The sequence below is a fragment of the Ursus maritimus genome, unplaced genomic scaffold (genome assembly GCF_017311325.1).
Source record: "Ursus maritimus isolate PB19 unplaced genomic scaffold, ASM1731132v1 scaffold_20, whole genome shotgun sequence".
Lineage (NCBI taxonomy): Eukaryota > Metazoa > Chordata > Mammalia > Carnivora > Ursidae > Ursus > Ursus maritimus.
In genome coordinates, this window is record NW_024424453.1 from 51,721,906 (window position 1) to 51,748,892 (window position 26,987).

General features: G+C 35.8%; 1 protein-coding gene across 1 annotated transcript in view; it reads right to left on the reverse strand.

Moving 5' to 3' along the window:
- Positions 1-1,526: 1,526 nt before the first annotated feature.
- Positions 1,527-26,987, reverse strand: part of GOLGA4 (golgin A4) — a 114,382-nt gene continuing 88,921 nt past the window's right edge. Inside the window, 7 exon segments of the mRNA XM_040636973.1 lie at positions 1,527-2,213; positions 11,972-12,058; positions 16,681-16,784; positions 23,681-23,756; positions 26,225-26,293; positions 26,657-26,677; positions 26,824-26,937. Of these exon segments, the coding sequence (XP_040492907.1) occupies positions 2,190-2,213; positions 11,972-12,058; positions 16,681-16,784; positions 23,681-23,756; positions 26,225-26,293; positions 26,657-26,677; positions 26,824-26,937 (495 nt within the window). The 3' untranslated portion in view covers positions 1,527-2,189.

Sequence of the window (26,987 nt, forward strand, 5' to 3'; positions counted from 1 at the left end):
GCAATAAATTTATTCCATCAACCTTTTTGTGTCCCGCAGTCATGAGGTCTTGGAGAAAGCCTTGGGTTCAGAGCCCCAGAGTCAGGATCTCAGTGCTGGAATCACAGCTCTCTCTCTCTGTGGCCCTGGGCTGACCCTCAGCCATCACAAACCTCCTTGCCTGCAAGTAACAATCAGAGTACAAGGCAAAGTACTCAGTGGTCTGCAAGCTATGATGCAATCATGTCCTGTAGTATTTTTTTGGAAAACTCTGTCATTTCCCAGGCATCATTTAGGGATGGGTGGGGGGTCTTCAAGAAAATGCTCCAGGTGGGTTGAGACCCTGACACAGAGTCTAATGTAAGACTTGATCCCTCTTGCTGAAACAGGTCATTGAGAAAATGTCACCATCATTCTTAAGGCGAACTGAATTTGCTGTACTTCTTTCTGAAAGAGAGGCTGTAAGCCTGCACTGAGGAAAAACAAGCAACCCCTGATATTAACTGATGAGCACTCTTTCCCCAACTCCATGTTTAAGATCCAGCTTGTTCACCTTCCCAGGGCTTGGCAAACCACTACCTGTGAGCCGAATCCAGCCTGCCACCTGCTTTAGAAATGAAGTTTTATTGGAACATAGCTGTGATCATTAATTTATGTATTACCTATGATTGTATTTGTACTTCAGTGACAGGGGCGGGGAGGGGGGTGGATTGTGGCAGAGACTATATGGCCTATAAAGCAGATAACACTATCTGACCCTGACCCTTTCTAGAAAAAGTGTGCTGACCTCCTACACACTTTTTGATATGCTTTTTGTCTCTATAAACGAGTTAGTAGGAAGTTGTCTACAAATTTCACTCGGAGTCCACAATTTCTACCTCAGGAAAAGATTTATTAAAAAGGTGAGAAGTCACGTCTGTTGTCAGAAACCCTTTGGTGGCACAAAATTTTGCCCCTTAAGTGAATCCTGATTTTAAAAAAGGGGGGGAGGGGTAAGAAGACCCTCTTCCCTTGCTGAAACAGTTGTCCTCAAAGAAGTCAGCTATGGGTTAGAATGGAAGACCCACTGGTCATTACCCCTCCGAGCTTCCCATTCTTTATCACACTATAAGAGACACCAGCAATATGAAGGTCCACACTGTCTGGATAATTGAGAGGCAGAGGTTAGGTAATACCTACATACTGAATACTGTGTTTGCTAGAATATAAAGGGTGTATGAAACCCTCTGAACAGTTCCCATCTCTTGCTGTCCAAGAGATGCTCTCATTAAGTTTAAAAAGAATCAAAGTATGGTCTACTCCAGAAGGGAGGAGGCACCCCCAAGTTGGCAGACTCCTGACACACACACCATGAGGTATTTTTTGTTACCGTATTTCTTCTAACTTGATCATGCTAATTTTGAACATAAAAAATCTTTCCAAATGGTTAGCATTTAGCTATCTTGACAAACAGTTCCTCAAAATATTCATCCAGATAGAACATCTTTTCTTAACTATTTTGAAATAGATTTCAACATAGTAAAAAAAACACAATAAGCAAATTTTATATAGTAAATAAACTTTATTTATCTGTTCTTCCAAGATGACATTGCCAACAGTCACAGATCTGCATACAATACAGTATGCATACAATACAATATTGACTATTTACAATTTACAGTAGTAGTATTTCCTCTGAAAAATATAAGTACAAAAGCTAAGTAAACAATGAGGTACTGCTGTTTGGATTTATCATATGTATAGCTTAAAGAACTAGTCTTTAGCAAATATTCAACAAATCAATGTGGATAAAATACTCAATTAAATGCTCTAATTTATCAGAAAAAATCTACTAAGTTTCACCTCAAAATGTATTGCACAAGTCTTTAAAAAGAAATCCCCCTAAAAATAAATAGGAAAGGCAAGCAGTTCTTTAAAAAGAGGGACAAAAAGAATGGAAGAAAGGAACATTAAATGAGCCCATAAGTCAGGCTGAGTTATTCAAAATATCTTCTAAACAACATAAAACTTCTCCCAACAAAAAGAAAAAAACTATCACCATTTCTCCACTGATATAATCGATCTGAAAGGCAGTCTGCAATTATCTGCGGGCCAATGTCAGGGTTCTCTTGGTCTTTGGCTCCATAACGGGCCCTGAACAACAGCTTGCTTCTCAAAGAGGCAAACACGGACAGTGCTCCACGCCTGCCCAACGCCACCACCCCGTTTCTTCAAGATGATGATCGGAGCCACGACTGGAAAAGAAGGGAAAGAGGATAAAGAAAAAGAATTTTTAAGCAAACTTTTTGGCAGACTTGTTTTTTCAAGTTAAAATTATATTCTATGGTCTAGGGATTGAAGTAGAAATACTCTCTAAATATTAAATCCTAAAACAAAATCTTCTAAATATTAATGTTCTTGGAATGATCTGATCTACAGATCCTACAGGTCAGCGATCCTGAAAAACAGGACGTTTCAGTGACATTTGGAACCGCCACCTTTCACATGCCCTGAATGCTACTGGTCACACCTGGAGAAGCCAGGAGTACGTGTGCTGACTTGGCAGAACCCCACAAGGACACAGCTATTCAGATTTAAAGAGGACAAAGAGTTCTTCCGTTTTTTCTAATGTGTTGATTTTTCTACATATTGCAATTCTCCTAGGATGATATGCATGGCAGCAAAGGACAAACAGCATTTTGGTATAAAAAAGTTATGCCTCATTGGAAATTAACAAACTCAATTTTAAAAACTTAAAATGCTAAGAGAAATGATGCTAATGAATGATTCTAATAAGGTTTCTCTGATTAAAATGCTCAAAGCCAGTAGCCAGATTAAGTTAAAATGCCACAAAAATAAATAACCAAATAAAATTAATAGAGATAAACTTTTTATACATATTTAGTGAAAAGAGAAAGTTTTAAAGTCTTCGCAATTTGTAAGTGAATAATATAAGCCACTGATTGATACTTGTGATGTGCTGCCAATAGTGTATTATTTATAAAACTTGCTCAACAGTCATGTTGGTCCTAGAAACCTACAGAAGATGAGAAAAAGACCTTCTGTCATATTTAAATTCCTGTGTCAATTATTATTTTGAAACCTTAGCTTGTGCTGTTGTGGGAAAAGAAATTCATGCATGATTCAATAATGCTGCACGATGCCAGTGTCGTGAAAGACCAAAAAAAAAAAGGCTGGGAGAATTTTTCTAGTTTAAAAAAAAACTAGAAAAACATGACAATGACATGCAATGTGCAATCTCTGAGTGGATCTGGAATTTTAAAAATTATGAAAGACATTATTTGAAAACTGGAAAAATGTGAATATTTACTATATACTAGGTAACAGTATTATGTTAATATTAAATTTCCTGAGAGTGATAATTGTATTGTTGAGTTTGTAGGAAAATGCCCTTGTTCTTAAAGATATTTGCTAAAGTATTTATTTATGTTTGCAAGTAACTGTCAAATGCTTGCAAGCACAAGTGTTTGCAAGCAACGGTCAAGCGTTACAGAGGGGAAGATATATATGGAGAAAGAGCAAGAGTGAGAGAGCAAGTGACAACATTTTGCAAAAGGTTAGGAATTGGTGAATACAGGTGAAGAGTATATAGGTGTTCACTGCATTATTTTTACAAAATGTGTGTTTGGAATTTTTCAAAGTAAAAGTTGAAAAAACAATCAATTAATCAATTGATAAAATGCTACTTAATACACACTTCCAGTGATAAATGATAGTATTTAAAATGAAATAAAGACAAGCATGATGCAGTACTTATAATACCATGAAAAAAGGAAAATGTTAAGGGATTTACAAGACTACAGGCAGTTCTAGATAATCATTAAGGCAGGTTAACTGATACACTAGCATCAAAATGAGACTCAAATGCAGGCATAAATGATTTTTAAAGCTAAAAGATTAAAAAAGAAAAGCTGTATATTTGGCATTTTAAACCTTGATACCATTAGCTGAATCCTAGCTGAATTAACAATCACAGAGAATCTTTATCTTAATTCGATTAAGCTCTATTAATTGCAATCCAGCTTATTTGTCATTTGTAAAAATTGCAGCGAAGTCAGAGGTAAAGATGTACCCTAAATGTTAGGGGGTGCCAAGTCAAGCGACTAACATGACTAATACCTGCAGCTGATGGCAAGGGTGTTTAAATGGTGAAGACAGTTAACCGCATCCCAACAGTTTAGATGCCGTCACTTCCTAATAGCAATATGCTACCTACAAACAGCCACATTCAATCGAAGCAGGCTGCCCAAGGGTCTCCTCAGAACAGATGTTAGCTTGTTACGCCATATGATCCCAGGAAGTAATAAAATTGCTTTTACTTAAAAATCAACTTTACTAATTTTCATTATTTCAGATTGGCCTTGATAAGTGGGCCTTACAATATTTTAAATTCTGGTTTCGTGAAATATATTGTTTCACCTCTATCTAGAAAATGATTTTTCATTTCTCTCTCACAATCTTTATTAACTTCCAAGACTATTCTTAGGAAATAAAAACAAAAAAGATGATAAAATACATAAATTTTTTGAATTAATAAAAATTTAAAGAACAATTTTTAAACTTTCAATTATTATTTAAAGATTAAGCAAAATTTCCTAAAATTATATAACTCTTACTGGTGGTGATGATTATGAAATCTATATATTATTAATCTATAAGACAGAATTAACAGAAAATACCTATATTAACCCAAAGCATAGCCATATATTCATTAAACAAAAGAGCAAAAGAATTCTAGCGAAATGGTTAGTATCATGCAATGCATTTGATTTTTGCACAAAAGACACAAGACATTATTCTTCACTCACCACATGCTAACTAAGCACAGACTGATGGTTTACTCAGAAGATACCACTGCGAGGTGAAGTATACTACAAGCCAGGAAGAAAAAAAGCTTATTGGGTTAGTTTTTAAGACTTAGTATAACACAGAGATTATATGGGTATATGAACTTCAAAGGATTAACTGAATTTACTTAACATTTTCTCAAATCTCCTCAAATCAAGGGAGTATAGGCAAAGTAAAAGGAATCTGACACTTCCCTCCCATCCTAGGTAAATATAGTATTATGTAGCTTTCGTTTGCAACTTTACTTTAAAAACTTAACGTAATTAAAGATACTTCACACTTTAAGTAAATATTTATACAGTAGATTAACTGGGTATGATTATTTGCTTTATAAAAAGATTTCTCTCACAATTCCATTAAAGTACACATTAAAATTTGATTTATATAATTTCAATTAACCATCAAAAATTTGGGGAAAAATGCTGATGAATGTGAATACAGTATGTCTATATGCTGAATTGCCATTCCTAATATATATCAGTTTTATCACTGAATAACCCTCTTGTAATTCAACAGTATATTGTCAGGAATGGTTTCAGGAATGATGACCCAAACCAAAATTTCCATTCAAGGGGACCCAATCTCAACATACTTTTTACTGTAACAACCTTCTTAAATAAATTCTTTGTCTTATCTAAAATGGTCACAATCTAAGATTATTAATTAGCTTTCTGGTTTGCTTTAAAACAGCATCAGTTAAAAAAAAAGGGGGGGTGTTATTTATAAAATCTGAATCTGTTCTTAGTATAACTGTCAGAAGAATCATTTTACTTATCTTTTATATTTAATGGTGCAGTTAGTAAGAAGCAGCAAAATCAAAACACAAACTAGAAAATAATATCTGCAACACACACAACACAATAAGGTCAATATCCTACTGAAAAACTTGCAGAAGTAGGCAAAAATGTATGTGTGGGTATGTATGTCTGTGTGTGTGTGTATATATATATATATAAAATCCCTATGTCTATGCTTGTAAGTATTGAAAACCTGGAAATGGCCTAAGTGTCCATCAATGGGAAATTGGTGAACTAAATTGTAGGACATCCACATAATCATACAATCAGCCAGTAAAAAGAATAAGGTACCTCAATTTGTAATGAGGTGGAATAAAATGAAAATGTTAAGTGAAAAAAGCAAACTGTTGCATTCTGCCACTTTATAAAATATTTAAGTGATTAAAAACATAATTATAATCACAAAGCATGGTACTGGCACAAAAACAGACACACAGACCAATGGAACAGAATAGAGAACCCAGAAATGGACCCTCGGCTCTATGGGCAACTAATCTTTGACAAAGCAGGAAAAAACATCCAGTGGAAAAAAAGACAGTCTCTTCAATAAATGGTGCTGGGAAAACTGGACAACTATATGCAAAAGAATGAAACTTGACCACTCTCTCACACCATACACAAAGATAAACTCCAAATGGATGAAAGACCTTGATGTGAGACAGGAATCCATCAAAATCCTAGAGGAGAACATAGGCTGCAACCTCTTTGACATCGGCCACAGCAACTTTTTTCATGACACATCTCCAAAAGCAAGAGAAACAAAAGAAAAAATGAACTCATGGAACTTCATCAAGATAAAAAGCTTCTGGACAGCCAAGAAAACAGTCAAAAAAACTAAGAGGCAGCCCACGGAATGGGAGAAGATATCTGCAAATGACACTACAGATAAAAGATTGGTATCCAAGATCTACAAAGAACTTCTCAAACTCAATACACGAGAAACAAATAAACAAATCATAAAATGGGCAGAAGATATGAACAGACACTTTTCCAATGAAGACATACAAATGGCTAACAGACACATGAAAAAATGTTCAAAATCATTAGCCATCAGGGAAATTCAAATCAAAACCACACTGAGATACCACCTTATGCCAGTTGGAATGGCAAAAATTGACAAGGCAAGAAACAACAAATGTTGGAGAGGATGTGGAGAAATGGGATCCCTCCTACATTGTTGGTGAGAATGCAAGTTGGTACAGCCACTTTGGAAAACAGTGTGGAGGTCCCTTAAAAAGTTAAAAATTGAGCTACCCTATGATCCAGCCATTGCACTACTGGGTATTTACCCCAAAGATATAGACGTAGTGAAGAGAAGGGCCATATGCACCCCAATGTTCATAGCAGCATTGTCCACAATAACTAAATTGTGGAAGGAGCCGAGATGCCCTTCGACAGATGACTGGATTAAGAAGATGTGGTCCATAGATACAATGGAATATTACTCAGCCATCAGAAAGAACGATTATCCAACATTTGCAGCAAGATGGACGGGACTGGAGGAGATTATGCTAAGTGACATAAGTCAAGCAGAGAAAGACAATTATCATGTGGTTTCACTCATTTATGGGACATAAGAAATAGCAGAGAGATTGGTAGGAGAAGGAAGGGAAGAATGAAGGGGGGATAAACAGAAGGGGGAATGAACCATGAGAGACTATGGACTCTGGGAAACAAACTGAGGGCTTCAGAGGGGAGGGGGGTGGGGGATTGGGGTAGGCCAGTGATGGATATTAAGGAGGGGCACATATTGCATGGAGCACTGGGTGTTACACACAAATAATGAATCACGGAACACTACACCAAAAACTAAGGATGTACTGTATGGTGACTAACATAACCTAATAAGAAATTATTATTTAAAAAACATAATTATAAATAATATATTTATAAAGCTTATTAGAAAGCCTGGGGATATTCACCAAACTATTAACAGAGATGAAGTGCCTGGAAAGTGTTGGGAAGCTGAAAACATGAAGGTCTGCCTCTCTATATGATTCTGAATTGTTCGCAATGTGTCCTTTTGCAATCACCACATATTGTATAATTCTAACAAGATCAAGAGTCAAAACCACTTTTGAGACAACCAATACGTACTTTATCTGTATAGTATTTTTCACTTTGCATCGGTACCTATTTGCACCTGTTTCCTGCTCCACCTTCCATGCATCTACTAAGCCCCTGAAAAAGCAAAGGTAAGCTTCTTCTGGGATGAAAAACTTCTGTATCCAACAATGCTGAAAAGCTCAGACGAATTATTGACTCAGAGGAGATTCTTAAAATTCCAACCAAAGGGAAAAAGTGAGAAACATTAACTTAAGTACAAGACTGGTGGAGGGCAAGGACTGATTAAGAACTTGACGCAACACAAAGGATCAGTGTGAAAGAAAAGCAAAAAGAAAGTCAAAAGAAAATCAATTTTTAAAAATGACAAGAGTGGATGGGAAATGAAAATAAGCCAAATCTTCTTCAACAGAAGAGCAAGATTTTCTTCAATGGAGTCATCAAGAAAATAGCTGTCTAGGTGAAACATGCCATTCAGTTTGCTAGCACCCTAACAAGAAAAATGAATTTCTAAGAACACTTTTTAAAAGAGACGTCTATATAAAAAGAACCTCTAAATTCCAAAAGATGAGTTAGCACCTGATTGAAATAAACTTTCTAATAAAATTATCCTAAATAATAACACTCTCCTTTAAAAAAAAAAAAAAAAGCTGCTGGTGTACTCATGGGGCAGTTTTATTCAGCAAAAAATAATTAGACAAGTCAAAGACTTTTGTATTTACTCTTGCTCCTACCTTGCTCATACTGAGAAATAGCTTACCAGCAGACACAGAAATTCTTTGATCAATGCCAAAAGGCAAATACATAATCATCAGAGTCATGAAGCAAAGTTTTAGACTGCATTCCTCCTACAACACCCACTAAATAATGCAAACACTGGCCCGCCTGCACACCGTCAGCACAAAGTGTGGTCCACACTCTGTCTCGAGCACTCCCAAAATTAATGGATGGGAAGGCAGCTCTGTAATGTGCTTGGGTTTGTTTTGGTTTACTTTTACCAGCTTTTCAGCCTCCAAAGCTAAAATAACAAAGCACTCGAGGTGCTGATTTTAAATACAAGGAAAACTGTGCTGCACATTTAGAACAAATCACTGAAAAGATTCATCTGGAACACACATTTAAAGCTAATGCCACCAGTTTTTAAATGCTCATTTAATAAATACAAATAAATAAATAAAATAATAATTATTATAATAATAAACCCCTAAAAAACCTGTTTTCTATACAGTTATATATTTTTCTATTGGAAAAATATTTTACGTATTCACATTGAAGATATAAATACCTTTCTATTGGATATCTTAACTACTAGAAAAAGATAAGTCACTCTTTTTTGCAGTGTTTTGTTTTAATCAGCTACAGCTCACTGAACAGGGGTAAGAAGTTAAAATTTCAAGCGACTTGTTCTAAGACAATGATTCTTATTGCTCATTTTATGAATGATAACAATCTTAAAGGCAAATGTGTCTCTTGGTTCAACTTTCTCAATCATCAACAACCATAATTTTTCATCAAATGTAAAAACAACAATGAATCACTCTCAAGTACCAAGAATCTCAAACCAACAAAAAGTGACTCAAATTGATTTACAAGCCATCTTTGGGCCTTACTTCATGCTCATTATATATTATTTCATATTTCCTAAGCATCCATTTTTATTATTTGAATTATATTACTAGACATATCTTTTATTTGTGCACAATGAATGGGTGCTACCTCTTCTCCCTAAAATTAAAGGCTCCCACAAGGTCAACAACAATTATCTTCCATGTCTTCAATTTTCCTGTATCTGCCACAACAAACAGAAGAGTAGGTGATTGCTGACTGAACTCATTCATTAAGCAAAAGCTAATAATGGATAAGACTCTGCTTGAAGTAGTAGTGGANNNNGAGTGGGACTTTCTTCCTAAGCAGGTCAGCCTCTGCGACAAGGCAGGATTATTTCAGGAAGGAACGAACAGTTACCATTTCATCCCTATCTAGAATGAATACCACTTTATTCAGGAATAAAGAGTGTAATGTTTTTCAAAGATTTCTTTTTAGTTAACAGGAAAAAAAAAATTTCCATCTGCTTTAAAAGGTTTTTCTCTACATGGTTCACTATTTACATATATCAATTCAATTCATTTCTTTCAAGACAAACCAGTCTAAGACTGCATGTGTGTAAGGGGTAAAGGGGAATATTTCCTGCCATATTGCCAAAGCCATGATAAAATGTAGCCCAACAGTAAGAGGAGAGTTTGCCATACCGCAACATCAAGATGATAAAGAGGCCATGGGAGAACGAACAAAGGTATATTAGATCATTTAAAAATATTTTCTTAAACTGGATCATAATGACAGAATCATGTCAACAGGTTCCAATTGCACTGGAGAGTTTTATTTTCACAAAGACACAGCTGTTTGGTTCAATGAGGAGGAAAACTACTCTGAGTAACTACATGGTTTTAGAATTAACATTTGCTATAATTTAAAACAACATTCTACTGACCAAAGGCATACATCATAGTGATATACTTCTTTTTTTTTATAATTTTTTTTGTTATATTAGTCACCATACAGTACAGTTTTTGATGCAGTGTTCCATGATTCATTATTTGCATATAACACCCAGCACACCATGCAATATGTGACCTCCTTCATACCCATCACCGGCCTATCATAGTGATATACTTCTTATAAAAAATATTTATCAACAGAAATAACTACAGAGGTATAACAATATTTTTCAGGCCACTAGATACAGGGAGGAATGCTTTCCAAAAAAACACTTAAATGCTAACCAAAATAATTGCAACTATCTCAGAAAATATACAATAGGTATACGATACAATATGCAATGGAGTACTGGGACAAAGGTCAGGGATGCTGGGATGACTTTATAGAAAGCAAGGAAGAGGAGGTCAGGATGTGCCTGAGGCTTGGGATTCCTTCAGGACTGGCCCTGCATAATGCGTCAGAGGAGAGAAGCATCACGCCTGGCTGACTCAGTTGGTAGGAATGAAACTTTTTTTTCTTTATTGTAATTATGCTCCACGCCCAACAAGGGACTTGAACTCATGACCTTGAGATCAAGAGTCAAATGCTCTACCAACTGAGGTAGCCAGGCACTCTAGGATGCAACTCTCGATCTCAGGGCTAACGAGTTCAAGCCCCATATTGTACGTGGAGCCTAACTTAAAAAGAAAATAAATAAAATGGGCAAATTAAAAAAAGAAAGAAAGAAATGACTGACAGGTGCAGGGTGTCTGGTCTGGAGAGGAAAAGTCCTCCACTCAGGCTATCCACAGATTTATGGTTGAGTTCCATGGGTTAGAACGAGACAAACTGGTAACCACTACAGGAAGGAAGATTGGGGTTCAAGGTAAGCAAGGACTTTTGTAAGAGACATACTCTGTCGAGATCATATGGGATGCTTCGGGAGGTTTACTGACTTAGTCCTTCTTACTGGAGATACTCAGACATGGGCTAATCCATCATAAAGGAGAAGATCTTAGCTTGCTTTAATGAGGAGGGAGAAGAGAACAGCGGTGCTGGGATCGTGAAACAAGCAAAGGAACGGGGGAGGATGTGAATGGTGGTGCAGGCTACCAGCAAGACAAGAAAAGGAAGCAGAAAGAGAAAGCTGGGGTGGGACCTGAGACTTCACAAATTTCACATTCTGCTTAGAATGGATGTTCTTAAAGAATTACTGGCCCAGGGCAAAAAGAAGTTAGGCATGCAAATAATTCTGCATAATTTATGAAGTGTATATTTGTTTCATTTCAGTTACAGCGGACTTCACACAAAGGTTCCTAATAATTCGGTGATCTACCAGGATACCCTTGCTGGTATGTCAAAAACTCAAAAATGCTTAAATTCTTCATTCAGAATTATTGTATTTGAAAACAACAAAAGTAGGAAAGAGAGATGTAATATATAGAACATCAAACATCATGGTGTAACCTGATTTTAAAAGTTATTACTGGAAATACCAGAACAAATGCCTTCTCTGTACTTCCCACAAATAGCCCAAGTTCTGGAAATCCCATAGACAGCATATATGGGTGTCAACCTCATATATGCTATTGAAGAAGACTGTTCTTTCCTTGAGGACATCAATTCACATTTGCCCTTGGTTAAACTTTCTTAATGTAGATTCATTCTCATTTTTTAGGCTGCAGTAAAATAAAAAGTAAACATTTAAAATGTCTTTTACCAACTCAAAGTCTCTGTGAATGAAACAGGATGTAAAAAGATGGGTTAAAGCCGTCTTCTATCTGTAACCTACTTTTAGAGCTTACCATTAGCCGAGCATCTTCTCTTTCCAAAATTTTTTGAGTCTGATCATCAGGGAACTTCAGTACAGTGGTTATAACCTTTGCCATGGTCTACAAGAAAAACAACAAGAGATGATCACTAATAGACAGTGAAGCAGATGAAGTCTCACCCAATTCTGACATGTTCTGCTGGTGGGATTCTTTAGTGCTCTCAATGGAAGCCACAACCAAAGAAGTATGATGTGAAGGTATTAGTCAAGGAAATAACAGCCAACACTAGAATTTCAATTTAAAAGGACTCCTCACAACGTCTGGGTTGATATTTCAAGAAGATGCAATTACAATAGCATGAAGCTATATAAAGTTCTAATGCTCTTGGCCCTTTGTCTCAATTAAGATGAAACTTTATTACTCATTGATTTTATTAGGCTTTTTATTTATAGAAATCTATCTAGAAAGTGATGTATTGCCAAACATATGCTCTAAATAATCAGAATTAGATACTCCCAAGTTCAGCTTTAACTAAATCACATCATATATCTCATAAACATGGGCTACTGCATGAACATGAACATGCTTAGTAGGTATTTTTTACAACATGCAGCACATCAGCCTAATAGAGATACAAGTTACATTTTAAATAAACACAAGATGTTTTGTTTGGTAGAAAACATGATGAATCAAAACATTACACATGGTGGCTTGCAAAACAAGATCATAAATTGTGCAGATCTAAATGAATATACCGTAAGTCAGACTGTCACCCAAAAGCTCGTGGAAAATTCTCCTCAAAGGTGGAAATTCCCTATTTTGTATCAAGATGAGATGTTTTGAGGGAGACAGAGAGGAAAGAAGATACCTTATGAAATAAGATACACTCACGAAATAAGTAGGATAACAAGTTCAGTGCTTACATACAAATTCAGGTGCCAGTGCTCTCCCCTGAGGATTCCCACAGAGGATGGCAGGGTCACCTAGAGAACTCACTCTAACATTCTTCATTCACAGTTACACAGACTGTGTGTGTGTGTGTGTGTGTGTGTGTGTGTACACGGGAGGGGGCCGGGACTAGAGAAGGTCACTGAGAAAAAGATGACATAACGGAGTTAACCAAAAATTTTACAAACTCACATCATACATAATGTATATGTATAATTATCTCCAGGAAGGAAAGAAACTAATGTTTTTAAAATTCCTATTATGTGCCAAGCCTAGGCAAGGCACTTTACATACTTCTAATACTTATTTCAACTAATACTGTTGTTCTACCACAAACCCCATACACAGCAAAATTTCAGCCCTCTTCCTTCCTTTCATCTTTACCTCTGCCATTTTGAGGATCAAAAAAATACCATTTAAAATAACACAGTTCTTGAAGAATTCCAAAAGCATTTTACAAAATCCTCATCCTTTAAACTGTACTGCCTAGAGATAACGGAATCTTCCATGCTAAACCAGTCTAGAAACTAAGCATATGTGGCACAAAATGACAAGAGAAATACGAAGTAGTGACTATTTCAGTATTCTTTTCGTTAACACTCGGAAGCAATTTTTCGTGGTTTTTGGTTACTGTCTATGAAGATTGCTTTTGGGAATTAATTTCAATAGCTGGTAAAATTCGAAGTACCCAAAAGTCCACTTATATTCACTATGAAACCACATACATGCATACAGAAACACGTCTGTCAAGATAACCCCAAACTGTTGCTAGTTGTCTCTTCACGTTTCTAGATAATGTTAATGAGAAACCCACCTCTAAATTCATCAGTGATCCTGAAACTGCAGCAGATTACCCAGTAAAGACTTAAACAGAGAAGCCCAGGCTCTTTGCCATATCCTGGGAAAGAACTCAGACTGTCTATTCTATACGCAATATCCCCAGGCCCTGGGAAGTAAGGAAAAATTCAAATGAGCCACCTGGTTTAGAGGTGACATCTTCTCCCAGGTTTTCTTTAGGGAGAAGCTTTAATAAAGGCTAGGATGAGAAACACTTTCTACTGAAAAGGAAAACAGGCTGAATTTAGCATGGAGGATCAAAACCCAAGAAAAAGAAAGTGAAGGACAGAAGAAAGAAGGGACACTTATTTTAGCTTCATACCATAAGAATGTGTGTCCTACATGTGGTCTTCTTAAATGAATCATCTGCCTCATAAAATAAGGAACACTGTGTACAAAAGCAGATGAAGAAACACAGGTGGGATGACATACATATCCTGCTGGACAAGATACGACTACAGATGAGGATCAAATCACAAAAGCCACAATATACTTTGGCTCACTCTAAAACCACAACCTGGCCTCCATTTCAAATTCTTCATTAATGTGTAGAGATTAAGCAAATTAGTAAAAGATATGTCTAAAACCAGCTCTGCTCTTTTCAATCTCTGCTCAAGGGCTAACTACCCCCCACCAATCCCTACAGGTAAAACTCTGAAAACATTCCATGCCCTCCATACTCTGTGCAGCCCTAAAAGGAGTCACTTCCACCACAGATCCAGTGTTTTAGTTGGACCAGACTACTTGTCATTCCAAAACCCACACTCAACTTCCTGCTTTGGACCTCCTGTCTAGGTTTTCCTCCCGTCTGAGTTCATCTATTAAAATCTAACCATCTCCACATACCCCCGACCCGGCTTTAAAGCCCAGCAGATACACCTGCTTTTCCACAATGTCCTCCTTGACCTTCCCACAAGTAAAAGGAGAACTCTGTGCCTCTCTTAACAGCCCCAACGACAGTCGGTATCATGTTATGCTTAACTGCGAACAGGTCCGCTTTCCTACTATACAGTAAACTCCTTAAAATTAGGGATGGTGTAAAAAAAAAAATTAGGGATAGTGTCAAATTTCATTTTTCTACCCATCATGGTGATAAACAAAGGGCCACATACAGCAAGTGCTCAATAAATAAGCAGTAAATTAAGCTGAGTATCTGCTATGGCTTTTCTACATTTACCTGTAAAATGTGATGGCAGAATGACAGCCTAATCATTTGTAGTAACCAGATGCATTGAATGCTGACGATAAAAGACCAGAGAGAACACTCTGCCACACAGAGTCCCAGTCAGGTATTAGACAGGGTTGCCTGTGCCCTGAGGACACCCCTTCCAGCTGGTTCCTAAGTCACAGCCTAAAACAAGCTGCACAACCCTGAAAGCACAAGCTTGCACTTGGCTGAATGGCACTGCCCCAGAACACATCAATGCTTGTGCTGGGTCTTTCTTCAGGAGGACTCAAACTCTGTAGAGATCTCATCCTCCACAGTTCGCAACCTCCAGAAGACACAGTTTGAGGAAGCCAGTCTCTTCATTTCACAGATCAAGAAAAGGTTAAATCATTTATTTAGCAACACGGGATCACAGCTTTAGATTCCCAAATGAACCAATATAGCTAAAGTTCTCAGAAGCTACTTTTTTTTAAAAAATACACCCTTCTCCCTTCCTTGCAATAACAAGGTAACATTAAATTATCTACCCCACCTCAGCTAAAGGCTACTATCTAATAACGACTTAATAAGAGATCATTGTATTTCATTAGCTTTATTTTTTAAAAGCAGAAAATAAGCTTTAGCTACTATTTGAATTTTTTAAAAAGTCCTTTAAGAAAAAAAAATTGAATTACTATGAATTAACATACCCTTCCTGAGTTACATCTTCTGGATCACACTAGATATTACTTTAATTTGAAACTATTTGATACAATGAAATGAGATTTCTATAGATATTAAGGATTCAAATGACTTATAGCCTAGTGTTTAGCCAAATCTATAATCCATAAATTCATATTCTTTTAAGAGATTTTCTTATGCTCTTACTTTCTAGGCTTTAAATATATCTGTCAAATTAATCCCTGAACTGGTCTGGCACTCCTTGACTTAGTAACCCCTGCAGACCCATAAGTTAAAATACCAATTGCTTCTAAAAATGGAAAACTCATGATCCCATTCTCAGCCAAGGTATATGGACAATGTAAAGGTTTATGAAGGTAAAAAGGTGAAGCGATGTCTGAAAAGAAATTGCTTTAAATGAAAAATTTTGAGAAAAGGCTCATGAATTTCCATAAATATATTCAATTCAATTCAAGATACATGTACCAAAAGTCCAATATAGGCTTTTTAAAAAACACTGCAGGGGATACAAACAAGAAAAAGATAAGACTATATACTCAAGAACCTTACTATAAATTTGACATTCCAGAAAACAAATTTAGCCGAGCACTATTACTTATATAATGTGGTAATGTTAATGATTGATATTCCATATGTACAGGAATGATTTTCTCATAGTGACTAAAGTAAAATACTTCTAAATATCTCCAAGCGACACTTAATTATGTAGTCTACTACTTAATTCTTAATTATGGCCATTTCTAATACTTCAACATTACCCTAAAGTTTCCATGAAAATGAAATCTACTCTTCTAAGATTTGAGGTCAAAAATAAAAATAGCCACACGTTTCACAAAGTATTAAGTTAATGAAATTTCAATTTTTAGTACTCAGCATCATCCAACAGTATTTTTAAAATTAATATCTTTTAACTGTAACAAATATAAGCAAGATCTGACAATTCATTTTGGTAAACTAAGAACAATAACACAATTACCTATTATCTATCATTAGCATGTATGGTCTGCCAACAGTAAAAATACAATCAATATGCGTACTAAAGTATTAAAAGTGGGCACATTTCTTTTTAAATTAAGCCACATGCCAAATCACCAGAAATGATTTATACCTTAGTCTCACGACCCATCATATACTCAAAAAGCACTTTTCGCAAATACTCAAACTCGGTAGGTTCTCCAAAGAGCGAGACATCAGTATGGTACAAACTGCCACCTGTCAAATAAAAAAACCCCGGTCAAGTTGTAAAGAAAAACCAGACAAACCACTTATTACTTAGACACTAGACAAACTAAAGATCAATCAAAGGAATAAAGTGAGGCATCCCTCTTGTATTAATTTTATATTGTACTGCAGAGTATTGTATATACATACACAGCATTCCAATTGGTATTTGCCGTTGGAAGAGAAAATAAGAATTATTATAACAATTTTATTTCTCACATCTTTTCTTCCTCCTCCTACTGGCATGGCAATTTTAAAAGACTATACTCAGGGAATATAAAGATTTCTTAAAACTTGTATTTCTCTCCTCAATATTATGTGGTTGGCTTCAGATATTCTACAATGACTAAAATCAGTAATCATTTTTATTTACTAAGAACTTAGTATCTCAGAACAGAATTCTAGTTTTTCTAGTATTCCAAATCTAAAAGCACTTAAATTTAAATCAAGTTTTCAAAACTCTTTGGATACACAGGACAAATAAAATAACTCAAAAACGCATGAAATATTAATGCCATTTTAGTGGTTTTCAAATATTCTGGTTCAACATCTTAAAGCCGGTCATAAAAAGTTATAGTCCATCTGTTAACCAAGCCCCATTTCAGCCTAAAAGTAAACAATAAATACAGTTCAGGTATATGAAATCACACTGAATATTATGCGTAAATTTATACCTTGATAACCCTGGATTTTTAAAAAACTGAATACAGGAAATCACACTGTGCAGCAAAATAATACAATAAGATTTCCATTACAGGATGATGAACAATACGTGAACCTCTAAACGCCAAAGTTGACAGTAGTCTTTCATTGTAACTTTACATTTCCTTTGGCTTTAGAATTTAAACCAGCATTTGTTTAGTAAAAAGAAACAAACAAATGAAATCTCATGGAGTATTATTTACACATATGAGATTAGTAAAATCCTAAAAGTCAGATAATACCAAGCACCTGTGAATATACAGAACAATGGAAATGCCTGGGCACTGCCTGTGAACGGATACAACCACTACAGACAACAACTTGGCATTACTTTGAGAACTTCAAGAAGTGGAAGACGAGCATATTCTATGATGCAAAAATTCAATTCCTACCAATACATCCTAGAGAAATGCTTCACATGTACACCAGAAGTCAAATGTTCACAGTTACACTGTTTATAAAAGCAAAACTGAGACAATTCAAAGGTCCACCAACAGGAGAATACATAAAATATGGTATACAGATATAATGTATTATTACTAAACTCAGCATTCAAAATGGTTAAACCATAGCTTCTAGAATGAAATTCAAAATCATAATGCTGCATGAAAAAACAGCAGGAATATGCAGAATACATACAGTATATCATTTCTATACAGCCCAAAACATGTAAAACATTAAGGTCAATTGTTTTAGGTAACTGTGTATATGCTGCAGCATGTTAACAGTGGTTACCCTTGGGAGAGAACAGAGAGACAGGACACTGAAGAGCAGCCCAAGGAGCACTGGCAATGTTCTAGAGGGCGAATTCATAGGTGTTAACCAGTCTTTGTACTTGATCTTTACTTTGCACGCATTTGTATGTTTGGAATATTTCATTTTTCAAAAGTGTACCGTTTTAAAGTCCCAAATCACTCAAACAGCACTTTGCAAATACAGTGCAACCAGAACTGAATAATGATAATGCACTATTTCCTCTTCAAAAGCCATTTATCTATATATCATACTTAAGTGTTTCGTTCCTCTAGATTGATGCAAAATGTAAGAGTTTACAATGTTGTACCCTTTTCAGAAAATAATTGATTTTATTATTATAAACATGTAGATAACTTGTGTATAGCCATTTTCCTGGACAAGTAAATTAGTACTGTTTTTCAATGCATGTACCCTTTCCTGTCTTCTCCCTAACAGTGGCATATAAAAGAAATTTCTTCCTCTTCTTATAATTCTTACTTTGGGTTTTAAGCAATGAGAGTGGAAATTAGTTATTCAAATAAAGATGCTTGCCAGATTGTCTACCCATTGCTTCTTGTGAGTCTTTCCAAATAACTTTATCTGAGTACCACTCAGCATTTTTAATTTATTTTATTTTATTTATTTATTTTAAAGATTTTATTTATTTATTTGACAGAGAGAAAACAGCCAGCGAGAGAGGGAACACAAGCAGGGGGAGTGGGAGAGGAAGAAGCAGGCTCACAACAGGACTCAAATCTCAGGACCCTGGGATCATGCCCTGGGCCGAAGGCAGACTCTTAACAACTGAGCCACCCAGGAGCCCCTACTCAGCATTTTTAATACAATACTTTACCTGGGCCCAATTCCAAAATGTACAACTGGAAAATCCATTTAACTACACTTAACACAATCTTAATCAACTAAGTGTATTACAGATAATTTTAGTTAAAAGGAGGCTTGGCTAAGATTTTCTTTAAAACTGTACATGCATTTATTTAATTGGAAAATAAAAAACTAATTTTACATTTACAATCACACCTAAGAATAAATGTAACAAAAGAGGTATAAGAGAACTACTCAGAACAATAAACATTATTGACAGATATTAAAGAAGACCTATGTAAATGCTGAAAGATATCATAATTGTGGGTTGGAGACTCAATACCACAGAGGTGCCAATTCTCTTCAATTTTTCAATAAATTCACAATGCAATCCTAATCAAAATCCTCTCAGGTCTGGGTGTGTGTTGTGAATGTAACTTGATAATCTGATTCTAAAACTTAAATGGACATCCAAAGAGCTAAGGATAGCTAAGACACTCTTGAAAAACATAAAGTGGGAGGGCTTCCCCAGCTAAACAGCAAGATAGGCTATGAAGTCATCATAACTAATAGAGTGAAGTGTTAGAGCAGGCACAGACAAATCCATCACTGGAACAGACTACAGGTGCTAAAACAGACCCTCAAAAATATGGAATAACTAAATTGGGTAAAAAGAACTTATCCTGCTTTCCCTATAAGAGCTATATCTCAAGGTAACCACACAGATAATGTGGGAACATTTCCATTTACAGAAGAATTCCAGTTAATATCTGCACAAGAAATGGGAGAATGTGAGTATCACCGTAAAACAATGACTAGTGCAACAACAGATCTTGGCATACGGGTCCCCACTGGGTGCTAAAATCAAAGGTGAAAGGTGATAAGTCAGACTGATGACACCTGGAACTGTGTGAAAGCGGTTTCAAGAAAGACATGTGTCTTTGATGTGAAACAACATATAGTTCAGCTCCCTTTGGGAGGTACTATTGCCAATAACACAAATCTAAATCTGACCAAGCCCCTCATTCTAACTACGGGGGGATGGAACACCAAGAGTTCAGAATGCCTTAAATTTACGCACAAGTAATTTGGCCTCTTTAACAAATAAATAACAAAAGGGGAGAGAAAGGGAGAGGGAGAGGGACAAAGAATCTAGGGTTTTAAAAAGAGATTTAAGTGATTTCTCAATCAAAGTAGTATGGGTACTACTTGGCTACTGATTCAAAGAAATCAACTGTTTCCCACCACCACTACCAGAAAACCTTTATGAAAGTACAGGTAAGTTTGAATACTGACTGGTTATTTGATTAAGGAATTACTATGAAATTTTTAAGTGTGATATCAATACCATGGTTATTTCTAAGGAATTCTCTGTATAGATATATACTAAAATATTTACATATGAAATAAGATATAGGACTTACTTTAAAATAATCTAATGGACTAAGGAAAGGAAAGGCTGGGGTACAGATGAACCAAGATTAGATATGTCTTGATAATTCTGGAGGGTGGTTGATGTGTACATGTGTGTTCATTATATATCATTAGTTTTCTATATGTCTAAAAAAATTCCGTAATAAAAAATTCAAAAGGAAGACATTAAAGAAAGAAAACACCAACTAGTACAATTTGTTTACTATATATATATAATACTCTAAACAGTAATCCTTGTTTTTATAATGTGTATATATACATATAAATAAGGATTAATATTTAGAATTTTTTTTAAAACTCCTACAAATCAATAAGAAAATGATAGATAATCTTAGAAAATAAAAAAGAGGGGCGCCTGGGTGGCTCAGTCGTTAGGTGTCTGCCTTCATCTCAGGGCATGATCCCAGCGTTCTGGGATTGACCAAGCTCCCTGCTCCGCTGTGAGCCTGCTTCTTCCTCTCCCACTCCCCCTGCTTGTGTTCCCTCTCTTGCTGGCTGTCTCTCTGTCAAATAAATAAATAAAATCTTTTAAAAAAATAAAAATAAAAAGGAAATGGAGAGGAACTTTACAAAAGAAATATACACAGGTAAAATGAATGAATACAAAATGAACAATCGGGGCACTTGGGTGGCGCAGCTGGTTGAGAGTCCAACTCTTCGTTTCAGCTCAGGTCATGATCTCAGGGTCGTGGAACTGATTCCCACATTGGGCTCCATGCTTGGCATGGAATTTGCTTGAGATTCTCTCCTTCTCCCTTCTCCTCAGCCCCTCCCCCTGCCCGTGCACGCTCTTGCTCTCTTGTTCTCTCTCTCAAATAAATAAATAAAATAAATAAATAAAATCTTTAAAAAAAAGGACAATCAAATAAGATGTTCAACCTGATTACTAACAATAGAGATGTAATTAAAATTACAAATCACAGCACAGGATTTAATAAGTGAAGTATTAAAGGGCCTTAATAAATCCAGCACTGCTGAGGAGCTGGAGTGATGAGAGCTCTTATCCACTGCTGGTGAGAATGAAAATTAGTACAAAAAAATATAGAAAACAGTTTCCTACATTATCTTCAAATTGTACCTAGTTTGGCCAGCCTAGGATAGGATGTGCACAAGAATGTTCATATCCTATGACTCCACAATTCCAGTCTTAGCTGTATAGAGAAAATCTTTCACATAAGACATGTACAAGAATGTACAAAATTAATAAATGGAAATGAGTGAACCAGAGCTACACACAACATGGATGCACCTCAAAACTTACATCAAGCAAAAGAAAAAATACAAGCTTACTGTATGATTCTATTACAATAAGTTCCAAAGCAAGCAAAATCTAAACAAAATATTGCTTAGAAATATACACATAGTTGGTAACAATAAAGAACAAGAGAATGATTAACATAAAATCAGGGGGAAAAAAATCAGTAGAGGAGAGGAATAAAGCTATTATTGCAGAGGCCTACACAGAGGTTTCTGAAGAACTAGTAACTTTTTATTTCTTCCTGCGTAGTGGATGCTCATTCCACTCTATTCTTTAAAGAGGTAGCATGGTGAAGAGATCAATGTGCATATTCAACTAGACTGGCCAGGTTGGTGAGAGAATTAAATGAGCTGATATACAGAACAGTGCCTGGCATTTAGTGTTACACAGGTATCCCCTGCCTCTTGAAGATTCATGTTACACCACTTTGCTTTTACAAAAACCTGCATTAGTACCTGTCTTTGCTAACCGAAAAAATCTGAAGAGGTTTTTTGCTTTTATAAAAAAGGCGAAAAGTGGAAATAGTGTTGAGCATTTGTTCTGCGGCGAGCCCTTATAGAAGCAGCACAAACTCACAGCAGCAAGAGTGGCTCCACCAAGCTCCTTCCTCAACATCAAGCTGCCATAGATCCCAACTGTCTGTGTAAGCATCTGTGCTTTATCTCGATTTATTTTGTGTATTTGTTAGCAAGACATGTCCTAAGGTATCAGAAAAGCCTAAGAAAGGATATTTTTTGGGCCCGGGAATGCTAAAAAATTTTTTCATATAAATTAATGGTAACTGCTTCTTTGTTTTACACCATTTTGGCTTATGAAAGCTATCACAGGAATGCTCTACTTTTGGATGGTAGAGGAGACTTATATATGTGTTAGTTATTAAATCAACTGTACATGTGTGTTCATTTTACAATTCAAAACTGAGAAAAAAAGAAAATTATAAATATCTTAAGTTGAAACTAATGAAAAGAATCAATATTATTCTCTACGCACTGCTGAGCACTGAGTCAGCAGTTGAGCTGACAATAATATGTGTTGACTTAGATATGGCAAACAATCCTTGTAGCAAGAGTCTTCTCCGCAATGAGCCATGAGACACTTCCAAGCTGGTTTTCTCTTGTTTTTGAAGAGCATTTTGGAGAGAATCCAAAGGAAGTCCTTGTTTAATTTAATTAAAATTGTATAATATATTATTTAATTGCAGTAAGAGCTTTCAAAAACACAAAGGAATGTAAAATGGTTTAGATTTATGCCCTAGTGCTTCCCTGAAAAAGCAGAAATCTTTACAAAACAGTTAGCAAAATAAAACTATTCTTAATGAAGTGACGCAGTGGAACAGAAGGGAAAATTGTTATGAGATTATTCAAAGATCACTATCATCTCAAGGGAACAACTATGTAAACACTCAAGTTCATCTTTAAAATCCTCTGTAAGTGGCATGTATTACTTCAATCAAGAGAATGTTTCCAAATCACCCTCTCCTACGCTGAATATAAGAATTTTTATGAAATTATTTTCTCCATAAATGCGAGTTTAAATTTAGTAATGTAACATTATGGTAATAGTAAAAAACAGAATCATCTAAAAGATATAACTGTGTCTATATGAGTGCATTTAGTAGATTAACTAAATGTTTGCATACATACAGAACAGTCTGGGAAAATATACATAAATTCCCACTAGGTTGGTTCCATCCGGAGAGCGCAGAATAAAGTGGAAACCTGCAGTTCCACTTACACACTGCAGCACTGTTTGATTTTTTTTTTTTGCAAAAAATATGCATTATTTTTGTTTTAGATTACTGTCATTTTTTCCTTAAAACTAGCTGTTAGTGGTGAATTACAAGGTAAAATAGCAGTTTAGGAAAAACAAAAATAAAACTCCTCCATAAACCCAGCAATAAGAGATAACCATGGATAACATGAGAGATCATTCATACCTTTGTAAGGAGTCCCCACAGTCGTTGCACATACATTCTTTTCATATTTCTTCAAACGGTCTTCTAAATTGTGAATCTAAAAGTAACAAATACTCAAATCATATCATAAGATTCATATGGAAATCATATGTAAAAAAAGACTGCTATAGCTACTAAATTCTTTAATACTTAAGACAGAATGTGAATACAATTAATACAAATGGTTATGGTTTCTTTGATAGGACACCAAAGCACAGACAACAAAAGAGAAAATATATAAGATGGCCTTTATCAAAAGTAAAGCTTTTGTGCTTCGAAGGACATTATCAGAAAGTGAAAAGACCACTTGCAAATCACATATCTCATAAGGGACTTGTATTCAGAATAAAGAATACAACTGAAGAAACCAAATAACCCAACTAAAAAATGAGCAAAGGACTTAAACAGACATTGTTCCAAATAAGACATACAAATGGCCAACGAGCAGATAATAAGATGCCCAAGCATTAGTCATGAGAAAAATGCAAATTAAAACCATAATGAGACACTACTTCATACCAACTACTATGGCTATAATCAAAAAACTCGTTGGTGAGGATGTGGAAAAATTGGAATCCTTATATAACTTTGTTGGTGGGAATGTAAAATGGTGCCACCATGTATTTTGGTGGTTCATCAAAAGGCTGAACATATAATTACCAAATGATCTAGCAATTCCACTCCTGGGTATATACCCCCAAAGAACTGGAAACAGGTGCTCAACTAAAAACTTGTACACAATGTTCCTGACAGCACTATACATAATAGCCAAAAGGTGGAAATAAACCAAACATTCATAAACTGATGAACGAAGTATGGTATATTCATAAAATGAAGTAGTATTCAGCCATAAAAAGGAATAAAGTACTGATACATGCTACACTGATGAACCTTAAAAACATCATACTAAGTAAAATAAGCCAGATAAGAAAGGCTATGTTTTATGTGATTGTATTTATATAAAATACTCATAACAGGCAAATTTACAGACAGGAGATTAGTGGTTGGCAGGAGGTAAAGGGGAGTGACTGCTTCATGGGTATGAGGTTTCCTTTTGGGGTGATGAAATGTTCAGGAACTGGATAATGGTGATGGTTTCACGACATTGTGAATGAACTACATAAGTCAATGAATTGTGCACTTTAAACTGGTTAAAATGGCCAATTTTATGTTATGTGTATTTTACCACCATAAAAATAACTAATACAAAAATTGATATGCTAGCACAGTTTGAAGATTTGAGAATGCTACAAGAAGGGAGTTTTAAAGCAGTAACCTCGAGAATAGATGAGAAAAGATAAACCACTGGGAAGTAGAAAAAAAAAAGTAACACTGGGACTTGGCATCTACTTTTATGATTAAAAAAAAATACTGTGAAAGTTTTCAAACATAATCAACCACAGAGAATATAGTACAATCAATGCCTATATGTACCTATCCATCACCTAATTTCAACAATCGTCAAGGTTTTTATATGTATGACTTTTAAGAAAACTAGAAAATTGGGGAGCCTGGATGGCTCAGTCAGTTAAGTGTCTAACTCTAGATTTCAGCTCCGGTCATGATCCCAGGGTTGTAAGACTGAGCCCCATGTTGGGATCCACGCTAAGTAGGGAGTCTGCTTGAGATTCCCTCTCCCTCCCCCTTTGTCCCTCCCCCGCTTGCACATGCATGCTCTCTCTCAAATAAATTTTTAAAACAAAACAAAAACTAGAAAATCCCCGGAGATGTAGCGTTCAAACAGCCTGCTGACTTGTATCACTATCCCTCCAGAATTTGGGGAAAAAAGACTACTAAAGATGATGCACCGCAGTTACACATACACTGGTATTTTCATGCTTATGCATCCTTCTAGACATATATACATAGTCCTATTTAAATCTAATTACTGGATAATACATGGACAAAATTTATTAAATCAAGACAATTTACTAGGAAAAAGTAGTAAAGATTGATGTCAACATATTTTCCCTCTGATAAAAGCAAAAACATCTTTTTTAAGACTTAAGTTATTATAAATAAAACACAAATTCTTATCCAAGATGTTAAGTACTAGAAAGAATAAGATGTAAACGTTCTTGTTTAAATACATGTGATCATGGGGGCGCCTGGGTGGCTCAGTCGATTAAGCGGCTGCCTTCAGCTCAGGTTCTGATCCCAGGGTCCTGGGATTGAGCCCTGCATTGGGCTCCTTGCTCAGCGGGAAGCCTGTTTCTCCCTTTCCCTCTCTGCCTGCCTGCTACACCCCCTGCTTGTGCTCTCTCTCTCGCTACTATTTCTGTGTGTCAAATAAATAAATAAAATCTTTAAAAAAAAAAATACATGTGATCATGAATTTAAGAGATATCTTCCAGCACCTTCAGATTTGGAAATAAAATTTCCTGTGTAAGACAAAATTGCAAAGCCAGCTATTAAATCAGTATTGTATCACTTGTTCTTTAAAAATTAGCTAAATGAGATCCAAGTACATATGAACATAGATTAAGGCAGTCAGTTCAAAATAAAAGGCAGCAATTAAACCTGTACCTGTTCTCTGAACTCTTGCTCTTTCAACTTTGAATCACTGATTAGAGTAGTCTTCTGTGCTAGTTGTGTCTGAAAGAACAAGAAGTCAGATCTGAAATGCATATGGGTTTCATCATTGCCTGGATATACTATTGCACTGCTTGGTAAATTATCTTTATGTTTTAACTTTTAAAACACAAAATACTCCTGGGTGGTTCAGTCGGTGAAGCACCTGACTGCGGCTCAGGTCATGATCTCAGGATCCTGTGACAGAGCCCTGGGTGGGCCTCCCTGCTCAGTGGAGAGTCTGCTTGAACCTCTCCCTCTGCCCCTCCCCCCACTCATGCTCTCTCTCAAATCAGTAAATAAAATCTTAAAAAAAAAAAAAAAACCCACAAAATACTGCTGAAAATATACTGTCTTTAGTCAAATTCAGTGAAGAACTAGTCTTACCTGTAACTCCATAATTGTTATCTGAAAATAGAAAAGAAAAAAATGAGTATATACTACACTAAAATCTATAAGAAACAATAAAATGGAACCCTGAAATCACAAGAAAATAAGAATTTAGTGTTTTAGTCTTAAGAGAGTGGTAAGATTGAGAGTCTAGTTCCTCTCACTTTGTCGCTGGCAGGGCTCTCCTCCTGCTGCAGCCTTTCCTGGTACTTATTCTGTAGCTCCTCCAGTTGAGTCTGCAGGTCCGTTACTTTAGCAGTCATTTCTTCTTCACGAGCCTTTAGGATAAAAAAAAAGTGCTAATGAACATATTAAAAAGAACATCGTA